Source organism: Scyliorhinus torazame, chromosome 2 (genome assembly GCF_047496885.1).
Source record: "Scyliorhinus torazame isolate Kashiwa2021f chromosome 2, sScyTor2.1, whole genome shotgun sequence".
In the NCBI taxonomy this organism is placed as follows: domain Eukaryota; kingdom Metazoa; phylum Chordata; class Chondrichthyes; order Carcharhiniformes; family Scyliorhinidae; genus Scyliorhinus; species Scyliorhinus torazame.
Genome location: NC_092708.1, coordinates 167,502,475 through 167,517,584, shown reverse-complemented (window position 1 = coordinate 167,517,584; position 15,110 = coordinate 167,502,475). Strand labels below are relative to the sequence as shown.

The 15,110-nt window shown below is 45.4% G+C and overlaps 1 protein-coding gene across 4 annotated transcripts in view; it reads left to right on the top strand.

Moving 5' to 3' along the window:
- Positions 1-6,841: 6,841 nt before the first annotated feature.
- Positions 6,842-15,110, top strand: part of lcmt2 (leucine carboxyl methyltransferase 2) — a 56,462-nt gene continuing 48,193 nt past the window's right edge. For 2 of the 4 annotated variants that reach the window (XM_072479418.1, XM_072479407.1), the window contains exon 1: positions 6,849-6,956. In XM_072479418.1, the coding sequence (XP_072335519.1) occupies positions 6,949-6,956 (8 nt within the window). In that variant the 5' untranslated portion in view covers positions 6,849-6,948. Of the gene's footprint in view, positions 6,957-8,998; positions 9,124-15,110 lie in introns of those variants that run through there. The other 2 variants (XM_072479386.1, XM_072479397.1) reach the window with 2 other exon arrangements.

Here is a 15,110-nt window from a genome sequence, read left to right as displayed (position 1 = left end):
AGTGTTCAGAAGTATGGGCTAAGATTGAATAAAGCCAAGTGTTAATTTGGCTTTAAAGAAATCATGTTTCTGGGGGAAAAGTTGTCTGCTCAAGGCATACAACCCGATCAAATGAAAATACAGGCAATAATGAATATGCCACGACTATCAGACAAGAAAGGAGTTCTGAGGATATTAGGAATGATTAACTTTACAGGCAAATTTATTCCGAATTTGTTAGCCAAGATAACGTGTCTGAGAGAGGTTATCAAGAAGATGAATACCTTTGAATGGACAGATAAGCATGAGCAAGAATGGCTTACACTGAAGACAGCTTTGACAACAGCTCCAGTGTTAGCACATTTCTACCCGACCAAGAAAACTAAAATCTCGACTGATGCGTTGAAGGATGGGCTAGGTGCAATTTTGTGACAACTGGAAGATGGAGAGGATTTGATGCCAGTTGCCTCTGTGTCTAGGTCCATGACCGACTCCGAGTGTCGATACTCTCAAATTGAGAAGGAATGTCTTGGACTAGTTAATGGCTTAGAAAAGATTCATAGTTTCAAAGCCATCAGCTTTTCTGGTAGAAACAGATCACAGACCATTGGTAGCCATCGTCAAGTAAAAACTAAGTGAAATGTCACCACGCATCCAGAGAATGATGATGAAGCTCCAGTGGCATGAGTTTGATCTAATTGATCGGGCAGCACAGTAGCACAGTGGCTAGCACTGTGGTTTCACAGCGCCAGGGTCCCAGGTTTGAATCCCGGTTCGGTCACTGTCTGTGCAGAGTCTGCACATTCTCCCTGTGTCTGCGTGGGTTTCCTCCGGGTGCTCCAGTTTCCTCCCACTAGTTCTGAAAGACGTGCTGTTAGATAATTTTGACATTCTGAATTCTCCCTCCGTGTACCCGAACAGGCACCGGAATGTGGCGACTAGGGGCTTTTCACAGTAACTTCATTGCAATGTAAGACTACTTATGACAATAAAAGATTATTATTATTAATTTACACTTCAGGCAAGCACATTGTAGTTGCAGATGCGCTCTCAAGAGCTACAGCCGTGCTGGAAGACAGTCAGATGGAAGAAGATGTGCAAGTGCATGTCAATATGATAACAGAGACACTGCCGGTGTCTGATGAAAAATCAAAACTAAGAGTAGCAGATACCAAAAAGGGTGAAGTTCTGCAGATGGTAATCAAGAATTTCAACGTGGTGTGGCCAAAAGGGTCATGTTCAAGTTACCACGGCATCAGAGAAGAACTAAGTGCAGCCAATGGATTCCTATTAATGCAACAAAGACTAATAATACCACAGACTCTGCGAGCCAAAATTTTACAGGGGCAGCACGGTGGCACAGTGGTTAGCACTGCTGCCTTACGGCGCCGAGGTACCAGGTTCAATCCCGGCTCTGGGTCACTGTCCCTGTGGAGTTTACACATCCTCCCCATGTTTGCGTGGGTTTCACCGCCACAACCCAAAGATGTGCAAGCGAGGTGAATTTGCCACTCTAAAATTGCCCCTTAATTGGAAAAAATGAATTGGGTATTCTAAATTTATATTAAAAATATAATTTTATAAAAAATTCATAAGGGCCATCTCGGAATTGAAAAGTGTAAAAGGAGAGCACGAGACATGGTATATTGGCCAGGGATCAACAAGGATATTCAAAGGATGGTAGAGGCAAGTTTTTTACCCAGATGGTAGTGGGTGCCTGGAACTCGCTGCCGGAGGAGGAGGTAGGAGCAGGGACGATAGTGACGTTTAAGGGGCATCTTGACAAATAAATGAATAGGATGGGAATAAAGGGATATGGACCCCGGAAGTGTAGAAGATTTTAGTTTAGACGGGCAGCATGTTTGGCGCAGGCTTGGAGGGCCGAAGGGCCTGTTCCTGTGCTGTACCTTTCTTTGTTCTTTGTTCTTTGAATGCGCGACATATCAAAAATTCCAAAATTGACAAATGAAAGAACCAATACAGATGGATGGCATAGTGACACTTCAATGGCAGAAAGTAGGGAGAAAGTCGGGATAGACTTGTTTTATCTCGAAGGGAAAGAGTATTTAATCGTAGATTACATTTCCAATTTTCTTGAACATAGAACATATAGTACAGAAGGAGGCCATTCGGCCCATCAAGTCTGCACCGACCCCCTTAAGCCCTCATTCCACCCTATCCCCATAACCCAATAACCCCTCCTAACCTTTTTGGACATTAAGGGCGATTTAGAATGGTCAATCCACCTAACCTGCACGTCTTTGGACTGTGGGAGGAAACCGGAGCACCCGGAGGAAACCCACGCAGGCACGGGGAGAACATGCAGACTCCGCACATACAGTGACCCAGTGGGGAATCGAACCTGGGACCCTGGCGCTGTGAAGCCACAGTGCTAGCCACTTGTTCTACCGTGAAGTGGCACAGTTATCCAGCTCGTCAGCCAGGTGTGATATAATGCATGATGAGCTATATTTGCTCGTCATGGCTTCCACAGGTTGTCATGAGTGACAATGGTCCATGATTCAGGTATCAGGGATAGAGGGAATTTGCGCAGAAGTACGACCTCAAGCATGTCACATCCAGTCCTTTATATCCATAGTCAAATGGAAAGGCAGAGAAAGGTGTGCAAATAGTAAAACAATTACTTAAAAAATTGATGACAGCCAGGATGATCCATATCTGGCATTGCTCAGTTATCGAGCATCACCTTTGAGCAATGGTTTATCACCGTCACAATTACTGATGAACAGGAAGATCAGAACAATGTTACTGTGCCTTCAAATCAATAAGCAAGTCACAAAATAAAACATCAACTGCAGTCTCAAAAGAGGAAACAGAAGAGATACTATGACAGGTCAACCACGTCTCTACAACCTTTCGAACACAATGATATCGTAAGGGGGGAAGATCCTGATGGCTGGTCAAAGTGTGCAAAGTGATACAGAAGATAGGTCCAAGATCCTATACAGTCATCACAGGGCAAGGACAGGTACTCAAGAGGAACAGAAGAGCTTTGTTAAAATTTCAGCAACCTGTTACTTCACTGTCAGCAGATGATGTGTGTGAAAACTTCTGTCTATCCAAACCAAAGCAACCTGAACAAGAATCAAGTGTGCAACCTGAAGATGCACAGAGTAATGCAGTTCCAATAGAGGCATCTTCAGAGCCACTAGAATGTCAAGCAGATTCGGCTGATCAACAAAAGCTTAGAAGGTCAACAAAACATCAAAAGAAGACTGGCAGACTGAATCTGTGGAGGACACTGTAATTGTTAAATAATTTGAATTGGACTGAAAGAGAGGGCCGACACTGTACTTGACGCACGAGGAGGAAATGGGAGGAAGACTTGGGGTCTGAAATAGGGTGGGAACTCTGGAGCGAAGCACTACATAGGGTCAACTCCAGGTCGGGTCATCAGGAATGCAGCCAGGTCAGGTTGAGTCAAAGAAAGGTCTCCTCCACTGAACTTGGAGGATCTTCAAACCCGCAAGGGAAGATAAAAGATAAAGGTTAGTGATAATGTTAGTGTTAGAATTAAATTTTAAAAAATTAGTATGATTATAAGAGATGTAAAAAGAGGATCTGTTTGGGAGAGCTCGCAGAGAGGTGCCAACTCCGGCATCATCCAAAGTGGTGGAGCTGAGGGTGGAGCTATGCCCGAATGTGGCAGTCTTCGGGGTATCAGATCAGCCAGATCTCTTCATGGGGAGGAAGGTGAACGCCCTTGCCTTTGCCTCCCTGATCGCCCACCGTAGAATCCTACTCGGCTGCCTTTCAGCAGCGCCACCCAAAGCTGCATATTGGCTGTCCGACCTATCGGAATTCCTCCAGATGATTTATATTTACTACAAACAACAGAGGTCCCAGCAGTGATCCCTGCGGAACACCACTAGCTACAGATCTACATTCAGAAAAGCACCCTTCCACCAGTACTCTCTGTCTTCTATAACCAAACCAGTTCTGTATCCATCTAGCCAGCACACCCCGAATCCCATGTGATTTTAGGTTTTGTACCAGTCTGCCATGTGAGACCTTGTCAAATGCCTTACTAAAGTCCATATAAACTACATCCACAGCTCTTCAATTTTCCTTGTCACCTCTTCAAAAAACTCAATCAAGTTGGTGAGACATGACCTTCCCCGTACAAAACCATGCTGCCTGTCACTAACTAGTCCATTTTCCTCCAAATTTGCATACATCTTGTCCCTCAGTATCTTTTCCAAAGATACTTCCCCACCACTGATGTCAGGGTCCCCGACCTATAATTTGCTGGATTGTCCCTGCTTCCTTTCTTAAACTAGGAAACAACATTGGCTATTCTCTAGTCCTCTGGAACCTCACCTGTGGTCAAAGAGGATGTGAAGATATCTGTTAAGGCTCCAACTATTTCTCCCCTTGCCTCCCGCAGTAACCTGGGATAGATCCCATCCGGCCCCAGGGACTTGTTGACCTTAATGCAATTTAGGATACTCAATACTTCCTTCTTTGATATACTGACGTTCCCAAGAGAGTTCACACACCTATCCCTGACCTCAGCATCCATCATATCCTTCTCCCTAGTGAATACCAATACAAAGTACTCATTAAGGATTTTACTCACTTCCTGTGGTTTCATGCATAACTTCCCTCCATTGTCCTTAAGTGGGCCTACTCTTTCTCTTGCTACCCCCTTGCTTCTAATATATGCATAAAAAGCCTTGGGATTCTCCATGACCACATTCTGTTCCTTCCCTTCCTTAATTGAGGGTGAGATGCGACTGGATTTTCGGGCTAATTTTGCCGAAAAGTGCTTATTTGGCTATGTTCTGGAGGAGAGCCACCTGATCTGCGTCTGCTCAGCATACACCGTCACCGGAAGTCCCATATGCCTTCTTGATCATCCCACCTACCCGTCCTGCTGGATTTGGGGATCTGTGAACAAACACAAAGGGCGGAATTCTCCCCCCCACCATGCCGGAGGGGAGAATCGCCGGGGCGCCGCGCGTGTCCCGCCACGCCGCCTGCACGCGGTTCTCCCACCCCCCCCAAACCGGCGCAGCGAGAATCACAGCTGGCCGCTGGGCGATTCTCCGGCCCGGGTGGGCCGAGCGGCCTGCCCAATTGGACGGGTTCCCGCCGGCGCCATCCACACCTGGTCGCTGCTGGCGGGAATAGCGCGGGAACGCTGGGGGGGGGGTCGGCCTGTGGGGGGGGGGGAGGAGGGTTCCTGCACTGGGGGGGCCTCAAATGGGGTCTGGCTCTCAATCGGTGCCCACCGATCGGCGGGCTGGCCTCTCTGAAGGAGGACCTCCTTTCCTCCTCCGCCCTGCAAGATCCATCCAACATCTTCTTGCGGGGCAGCCTCGGGGAGGACGGCAACCGCGCATGCGCGGGTGACGTCATTTACGCGGTGCCAAGGCCCGGCGCGCGTAAATGACGCAACACTGCTCCTAGCCCCCCCCCCCCCGGGGCGGGAGAACAGGCAGCTGGGAGTGGGCTCCGACGCCGGAGTGAAACACTTCGGTTTTCACTCCGGCATCGGCACTTAGACTCCCAATGGGAGAATTGCGCCCAAGGTTCTGTTGCACTTCTTTTTTTTAAATTTAGAGTACCCAATTCATTTTTCCAATTAAGGGGGTAATTTAGCGTGGCCAATCCACCTAGCCTGCACATATTTGGGTTGTGGGGGCGAAACCCACGCAGGCACAGGGAGAATGTGCAAACTCCACATGGACAGTGACCCAGAGCCAGGAACCTCAGCGCCGTGAGGCAGCAGGGCTAACCCACTGTGCCACCATGCTGCCCACTGTTGCACTTCTTAGAATCCAACCAGTTATTGTATATTCCCTTGTCTTGTTTTCCTTTCTGTGACTCACACTTCTCCAGATCAAATTCTATGTATTACTTTTATGACCTAAGCAGTGCATTGAAAGTTTTCTTCAGTTTAAAGCTTCCATCCTCGCCAACAAACATATGGCCAGTTTTCATATCATCTGCAAACTTTTTGGTTATGCCTCTATATTGTTAACAATAATCTTAATAATAATCTTTATTAGTGTCACAAGTAGGCTTATATTAACACTGCAATGAAGAAACTGTAAAAATCCCCCAGTCGCCACAATACGGCGCCTGTTCGGATACATTGAGGAAGAATTCAGAATGTCCAATTCACCTAACAAGCATGTCTTTCGGGACTTGTGGGAGGAAACCGGAGCACCTGAAGGAAATACACGCAGACCCCGCACAGCCAGTGACCCAAGCCGGGAATCGAACTTGGCGCTGTGAAGCATCAGTGGAATCTCACATTGAACAGCCTTAGACTTACAAATGCATCCATTCATCATTACCCTTTGACCCATTTTGGATCCTTCTTGCCACTTTCCCCTGGATTCCACGGGCTTTTAATTTTCTGGCCAGTCTGCCATGCAGGACCTTGTGAAAATCCATGCAGAAAAACATCAAGTGTGCTACTACCCTCATCCATCTTCCTTGTTACCCCCTCAAAAAATTCAATCCAGTTGTTCAGAAACAACTTTCCTTTCCAAATCTGTGCTGACTGCCCTTGATTAACCCGTACTTTTCTGAATGATGATTTGTACTTTCAGTCCCTCAGAATGTTTTCCAATAACAGTTTGAGCATAACAAAAAAAATGAGGCTGGCTGACGTGCAAGATACTCATCCTTTACTCGTCTCTTTATAACGCTAATATTACGAACCACCTTGAAAGGGTTTCAAGTGATTAGGTAAAATAAATCCTATCACCTTCCAGTTAGTGGCCTCACATGGCTGACTGCCTCCTACCGTCTCCTGAGCGTTGGTGCACCAAGAGTTTGGGGAAGTGGCAGGCGCGTGCGCAGCCACCCCCCTCCGCCCAGAGTGGCAATGCGCACGCGCGGTGCCTGCCGGCGGAATGAGCGGCGAGTGCGGGAGCGGAGAGAATATTGCTGTCAGCAATAAAAGATGTAGGAACAAAAAACAGACCGGGAAGGATGTGGCTGTGAGTGATAGTTCCTCTGGTTTAGGGGGTTCGAGGGGGCGGAGGTAGGCAGGCCGTCAGCTCAGACCAAAGTGGTGCGGCATTAGGGATGGCGCCGGCCCCAATGTGGCCGCCACTATATTTATTTATTGCTGAGCACATTGAGCCCAGCAGCAGCACTGTGCACTGCCAGAGTAACTGTAAGATGGAAGGTATCTGAAATGGACGCCAAGCAGTGTTGGGAATAGCACTATGGGTGTACTTGCATCACATGAACGGTGGCACAGTGCTCCCTGGCTCAATTCAGGCCACTGGTGTGTGTGGAGTTTGCACTTTCTCCCAGTGTCTGTGTGGGTTTCCTCAGTCCACAAAGATGTGCAGGTCAGGTGGATTGGCCATGAATAAATTGCCCCTAGTGCCCGAAAGGTTCGGTGGGATTACTGGGTTATGGGGATAAAATGGGGACCTGACCCTACGTAGTGTACCCTTTCAGAGAGTCACTGCAAACTTAATGGGCCAAATGGCCCCCTGCACTGTAGGGATTCTAAGGTGGCTCACGAGTTCTCATTGGATAACAGGTTTACGTAAGCATGAGGAAGATAGAAAATTGCAGTTGTAGATCCAAAGAAAATGAAAAGATTTGCATATTGTTGCAAGAAAGTATGCCAAATAAAAAATATCCAGAAGTTTGAAAAGCTGCAGTGGAGTCAAATGTTGACTTATAGCATTGATGTATCTTTTAGCAAAAACATTGACAAATGCAGCCAACCTACTTGCTGCCATTAGAGCCACTTAACCTAGATATATTTAAAATTAAATAGAATTTTGATGCAACATAAAACGTATCTATAGAATTTACAGTGCAGAAGGAGGCTATTTGGCCCATCGAGTCTGCACCAGCCCTTGGAAATAGTGCCCCACTTAAGCCCACACCCGTGTGCAGACTCCGCACACAAGTGACCCAAGCTGGGAATCGAATCTGGGACCCTGGAGCTGTGAAGCAACTGTGCTAACCACTATGCTGCATGCCTCGTCTGAGGAGGCGGATCAGGAGGGGATGGTGGAAGAGCCTGTGGAGGAGCCGCAGGAGGGAGGACAGGCAGTGGCGAGGATCCGGCATGCCTGGAGAATCAAGGAGGCTCTCATCCTCGCCCTCTTCTCATAGGATGAGGTCTTGTCTATCAGTGCAGCCCCTCCTCTCCCTACCAATTCCCCTCTTAGTCCCTCCTTCCTCCGCCCCCCCCCCCCCCCCCCCCCATTCCCCTTTTTCCCTCCTGCAATTACCCTCCTTTCTTCCCCCACCCCCAATCTTCATCGGGGTGTTTGATCTTGGACCACTGTGCTGGGGGGGGGGGGGGGGACATGGAGTGGGGTGCAGGCAGGCCTCACATGTATCAGGTGTAACATGTTTTAATAGTACACACTTGACACTTGCATTGTCCCTAACTACAGATTGTGACCCCTCCCATTGCCCAATCATTGTCCCTAGCTACAGATTGTGACACTCCCCCTCCCCGTGCTCACTCAGTGATTCTCAATCTTAATCTTCCGTGGTCTACTAATATGTCTAGATGTGTCCTCAGGATGCACATCAGAGGTGGAGGCAGCCTGCTTCTTTTTGTGTCCTGTGGTCTTTGATGCCCTTGGCAGATGTCCTCTTGAACGCCTGGAGTCGGATGGCCCCGGTCGATTTATATATAGAAAAGTGAAAGGAAGCTTCACTGTACCAAAGGACCTCCCTCTAAATCATGACTCACTCCCTGTTCTTTCCCAATGGCATGGTTTATATCTGATACAAATTAGTTACTTCTGCTGTGTCAAGTTGCCATTGTTAACATTGTCAAGCTAACAATGGTAGGTGATGCCTTCAAATCATGCTTCAGTTTTGCTCTGTCATAAAATAGAAGTTCCCTTATTGAAGACTGTGCCTAACATTCAAATATAATGAGAACAAAAAGGAACTTGAAGTTAAGTGAGATATGTCACTTTTTGTGTATAAATATTATCCTATTCACTTTTGTTGCCCGTTTATACTGTCATTGTTTTATTGAATCTGTTTACAGGTCCAGGGTACAAATGACAGTAGTATCGTTAGCAAGTGTTCAATGGTCAATCTAGGCTATTTCAACGATGTCTTTCTAAAAGGATTTGTAAATAAAACCACCAGAAGAGCTCCACTTATAAATCGGTATGATACAATGGGCCCAATTATTTGGTGATGTTGTGAAAATTATTTGTGCATTTTATGCAATTTGCGTGTTCGGGCTTTGGAGTCAAGTTGTTTCATTGTTGTCAGCTTACTTAAATCATGACGCAACTTTTTATTTTCTCCTCTTCTGAAAACATTGACTAATGTTTGGCACAGTTCCTGCCTGGTTCAGCATTTATTGCCCATCCCAAATTGTTCTTGAATGGCTTGCTAGGCCATTTCAGAGAGCATTTAAGAGTCAACCACATTGCTGTGGATCTGGAGTCACATGTAGGCCAGACAAAGGTAAGGATGACAGATTTCCTTCCCTAAAGGACATGAGTGAACAGATGAGTTTTTACAACAATTGGCAATGATTTCATGGTCATCATTATACTTGATTTTTATTGAATTCAAATTTCCGCATCTGCTGTGGTGGGATTCGAACCCTGGTCCGCAGAGCATTCCCTGGGTCTCCGAATTACTACCTCAACGCCAGCCTCCCCATTTTGAGCGTTTTAGGTCATTCTTCAGGTGGACGATGGGGGTCAGAATTGCACTGTCCACTAATCCCAGCAAGAGTCAGTACAGTAGAAACAGTGTATGATTTACCACCCCACCCTACCTGTTTCCAGAGCCCAAGAGTGCCGCATTTGTACCAATCCACGTACAAAGTCAGATAACTCAGCACTCGTGTTGCGATGTTGGAGCAAAAGTGACCTCGTCTTTGGCAAATGCTTTTCATGTGTTTGGTGACCACTATTACATAATATATTTAACATACCTTTAAAGTGGGAGTATCACGATCACTTGGGGAAATCAGCAGCAAAACTATAAATAATTAACATCCTTCTTGTTTTTTGGTCATTTTATGTTTGAATATTTTGTTAGTGCTAACGAAGGCTAGTTTTCGAAGTGAGGTAATGTTAATCAAAGTGAAAAGCTATAAAATGTCAGATGTTGGCAGCACGATATATTTAGGTATGTAGAAAATGTTATTTTTATTTGTTCATGGGATTTCAGTGTTGCTGGCAAGCCCAGCATTTTGGTGCCTATGCTAATTGACCTTGAGATGGTGGCGTAGGCTGTCTCTTGGAACCACTAACATCCATGTACACCCACAATGCTGTTCGGAAGGGAGTTCCAGGATTTTGACCCAGCACGGATCAGTACAGTGGCAACTTTGGCTGAATTTTTTTCCCCTTAATTGTTTTTTTCATAGAATCCCTAGGCCATTTCAGTGCAGAAGGAAACCATTCAGCCCATAAATCTGCACCGACTGTCTGAAAGAGTACCCCACCTAGGCCCATTCCCCTGCTCTATACTCTCAACCCCATAACCCCGCATAACCTGCACATCTGTGGGAGGAACCTGTGGGAGGAAATCGGAGCACCTGGAGGAAACCATGCAGATACTGGAGATTGTGCAAACTCCACACAGTCACCCAAGGCCAGAATTGAACCTAGATCCATGGCAGCAGTGCTAACCACTTTCATAGACATTTCATAGAATTTACAGTGCAGAAGGATGCCATTCGGCCCATCGAGCCTGCACCGGGCCTTGGAAAGAGCATCCTACTCAAGCCCATACCTCCATTCTATTCCTATATCCGCGCAACCTTTTATTGGACACTAAGGGCAATTTACCATAGCCAATTCACCTAACCTGCGCACCTTTGGACTGTGGGGGGAAACCCGCGCAGACACGGGGAGAATGTTCCGACTCCGCACAGACAGTGACCCAATCCGGGAATCAAACCTGGGACCCTGGCGCTGTGAAGCAACGGTGCTAACCACTGTGCTACCGTGCTGCTCCTTTTATAGGAACTCGCCTGTTATTTTGTGAATCTAATAATGCGATGGGTTATTTTTAATTTTGTAGATATAAACATTTAATAAACTTTCACTTTCGCAGTTTTTTAAACTATTAGTAAAGTAAATCATTGAAAATATAATATATAGCATTTTTGGGCTTCATTGTGTTTTTCTTAACAAAAAAGTCTGATCCTATCAGGTATTTGAAAGAATTCAAATAAATCAGATGGCTAACAATTCGAATAAATGGCAGATCAGTAGTTAAAAGTTGCTCGTGTAATTGCATTTGACAGCACAGCCCTTCACCCCTTGTCCTAAATTTCTCCACTGGTGGAAAAAGTTTCAATCTACTCAATCAATTTCTTTCAAAATCCTAAAAAGTTTAATCAAATCACCTCAAAACCTGTAATCTAGGGATGCAAGCCTAGTTTATGTCATCGCTTCTGATAATCTAAACCTTGGAATCCTGGTAACATTTTGATAAATCTGAATTGCACTCCTTCCCTAAGTCAATATATCTTTCCAAAGAATGGTGCACAGTACTCCAGATGTATTAAAATCATGACTAGTATAGCTGTAGCAAAGCTTCCTTTTATATTATAGCCCTCTAGTATCAAAAGGTTGCCACTCCATTAGCCTTTTAAATTATTAGCCGTACCACCTCTTCTTCCTTGGCATTCACTCACTAAAGAGTATGATTATCCACCTAACTAACTTACTGGTCGTGGATTCTGGGGGTCCTTGCATGGCTGATGAACTTGATCCGAGAGCCGCACCTACAACAGCACACTTGGCAGGTGTTTCTGGGAGGTGGGATCAGTTCTTGGACTTGGATGGTTGGTATTCCTTTCTCAGGCTTCTCTTGCCGTTGGGTGTCCTTGAAGAATTAAGTCAGGAGGTTCCTCCAAGTAGGTCTTTGAGCAAGGATCTATCAGGCGTTGACGCCTATGTAGCATTTCTTGAGGTAAGCCTTCAGGGTGTCTTTGAAACACTTCCTTTGTCCTCCTCTTGCTTGGAATCCTTGTTTGAGGTGGGCAAAGAAGATTTGCTTTGGTGGTCGGGACTCTTGACATCCAAAGCACATGGCCCGCTCGGGGGGGGGGGGGGGGGGGGGGGGTTAGTTTTGGATGATCATGGCCTCAATGCTCGTGCTCTTGGCTTATTCAAGGATATTGATGTTGGTTAACCTCCCAGCGAAGAATCCGTCTCATACAGCATTCATGGTACCTCTCCTTGTGGCCTACGTGTGTATATAGTTAAGATTTCTGAGCCGTATAAAAGAGTTGGGAGGAGGACCGCCTAGTGCACGAGGATCTTGGTGTCAGCACAGATGTTGCTCTTCCTTAGGCATTCAAAGGAGACGCTCATGGGATTGGATATGATACTGGATCTATGCATCAATGTCAGCCTTAGAGAAGAGGTGGTCCCCAGGTATGGGAAATGGTCCACGTTCCATTAGGATTTCTCTGTTATCTTGATGGAGGGGGAGACTGGATCTTTGCCATGGGGCGGGCTGGTAAAAGACTTCTTTTTGGTTATCTTTTGCGAAGGTGTCAAGCATGGCTTGGAGATTCTCATCTAAGAGAGTGGAAATGGTGATGTCATTCACATACTGAAGTTCCACAAGCGATGTCAGTTGCTTTCTTCGTGGACTTCAACCAGTTGAGGTTAAAAGGTTTTCTGTCCATCCTCTGGTTCACAGGTTTTTACCCTTGAGATCCCACTTTTTAATTTCAACACTCTTTCAGTGGGACCTCCTCCTTGTTCCTATGTTGTTTGTACCAACATGGACCACAACAGTTGGATTTACTCCCTCCATTTTTTCGGTTCCTCTCCAGCTGCTGTGAGATATCCCTTAACCTGGCAATACACTTCAGAATTTTCGTTCTTGGCTGCAGAATATGCCATCTATCCCATAATTATAGAGTCCCCAGGAACTACCAGTTTTCTATCCTTCACTTCCCCACCCTATACAGTTTTCTGAACCACGTTTCTAAGTGTGTTCAGGAGAATTTCAAGACTGGCAGCTATCCAGAAGTTTTCTATTGACATGTAAATAGCATTGCCATGCAAAACTGTAACTGATCAATCAACTGCCTTTAATGACAGATGGTTTGAGTACAGTCAAGGTATATTCCCACAAAGGGGGAAGGTAGGACAAATTCAGAACTCGCTGAAAAAAATGTTCTTATGAGAGATGTCAAATGGATAGTACAATTGAGAACCAGAACGAATAATGAAGGTTCAAAGGGGAATTAGGAAAACAAAGAGAGTATGAGAAGATACTGGCAGCTAACAAAAGGAAATCCAAAAATCTTCAATAAGCAAATTGCCTATAGTAAAAGGATGATAAAAGGAGGAGTGGGGCTGATTAGGGACCAAAAGGAAATTTATGCATGGAGGTAGACGGCACAGCTGAAGTATAAAATTAATATTTTGCATTTATCTTTACCAAGGAAGAAGTGACTGGCTAGTCATTGTGAAAGGGGAGTTTGTTCAGACACTTGGGTTTAAAATCGATAAGGAGGACGTAGTAGATAGACAGACTCTGCACTTAAAGGTGATAAAGCACCAGGACCGGATGTGATGCATCCAAGGATGCTGAGGGAAGTGAGAGTGAGAATTACAGAGACACTGACCATAATTTTCCAGTTTTCCTTCGGCTCGGGTGGTGCCAGAATATTGGAAAATTGCAAATGTTTTGCCCTTCTTCAAGAAGGGTGTAAAGATAAACCCAGCAATTACAGTTTAATTTGGTGGGGAAACATCTAGAAACAATAACTTGGGAGAAAATTGATAGGATTTGTTACGGGACAATCGTGTTCAACTATCTTGCTGGAGTTTTTTTGAAACATAACAGATAGGGTTGATGAGAGTAATTACGAAGCAATGATACGGTGTGCGTGGACTTGCTAAAGGCATTTGATATAGTGGCGTACAACAGACTTCTGAGCGAAGTTTATAGTTCATGGAATAAGAGGTTCAGTAGCAACACGGATATAAAGTTGGCCGAGTGACATGAAACAGAGTAGTGGTTAAAGGGATGTTATTTTGACTGGAGGAAGGTTGCTAATAGAGTTCCCCAGGCGTCAAATGTTGGCACCCTTGTTCTTCCTGATCTATATTAATGACCTAGATCTTGGTGTGGAGGGCATAATTTCAAACATTGTTGATGATACAAAACTTGGAAGTGTTATGAACTATGAGATGGATAGTGTAGAACTTCAAAAGGGGGTTGATGGAGTGGGATGATAAGTGACAGGTGTGTTCAGTGTGAATAAATGTGAAGATGGATTGGAGAAGTTGGGACTGTTTTCCTTGGAGAAGAGAAGTCTGAGAGAAGATTTGATAGTGGTATTCAAAATCATGAGGGATCCAGACAGAGTAAATAACGAGATACTGTTCCCGCTAGTTAAAGGTTCAAGAATGAGAGCGCACAGATTGGCCAAAGAAGCAATGGCGAGATGAGGGAAAATGTATTTGTTCATGCAGTGAGTGATTAGGATTTGAATGATGGGCCAAGGGGAGCATGGTAGCTCAGTGATTTCTCCCCGTGTTAGCTCTATTGCTTCACAGCTCCAGGGCCCCAGGTTCAATTCCCGGCTTAGATCACTGACTGTACAGAGACTGCACTTACTCCCAATGTCTGCAAGGGTTTCCCTGGGTGCTCCGGTTTCCTCCCACAAGTCCCGAAAGATGTGCTGTTCGGTAATTTGCTCATTCTCCATCTGTGTACCCGAACAGGCGCCGGAATGTAGCGACTAGAGGCTTTTCACAGTAACTTCATTGCACTGTTAATGTAAGCCTACTTGTGACAATAAAGATTATTATATAAACAAAAGTGGCCTTTTTCGGTGCTGCAGTGATTCTGCATTCAAAATCGGGAAGGTTCTAAACAGAAGGAGAGTTGCTGTTCCTGTTGGTGGAATGGTCGAAAACACTGATGTGTTGGATGATCGTAAAAGAACCAACAGCGATATGAGGAGAAACATTTTTACCTGGCAAGTGGTTATGTTTTGGAATATACTGCCTGCAAGAGTGCTAAAGGCAGATTTAATCCTGCCTTTCAAAAGTGAATAAGATAAGCACCTGAAGAGAGAACATTTGCAGTACTATGTGACATAGTACGGGCAAGTGGGACTAGGTTAAATTACTTTTGCAGAGAACTAGCAT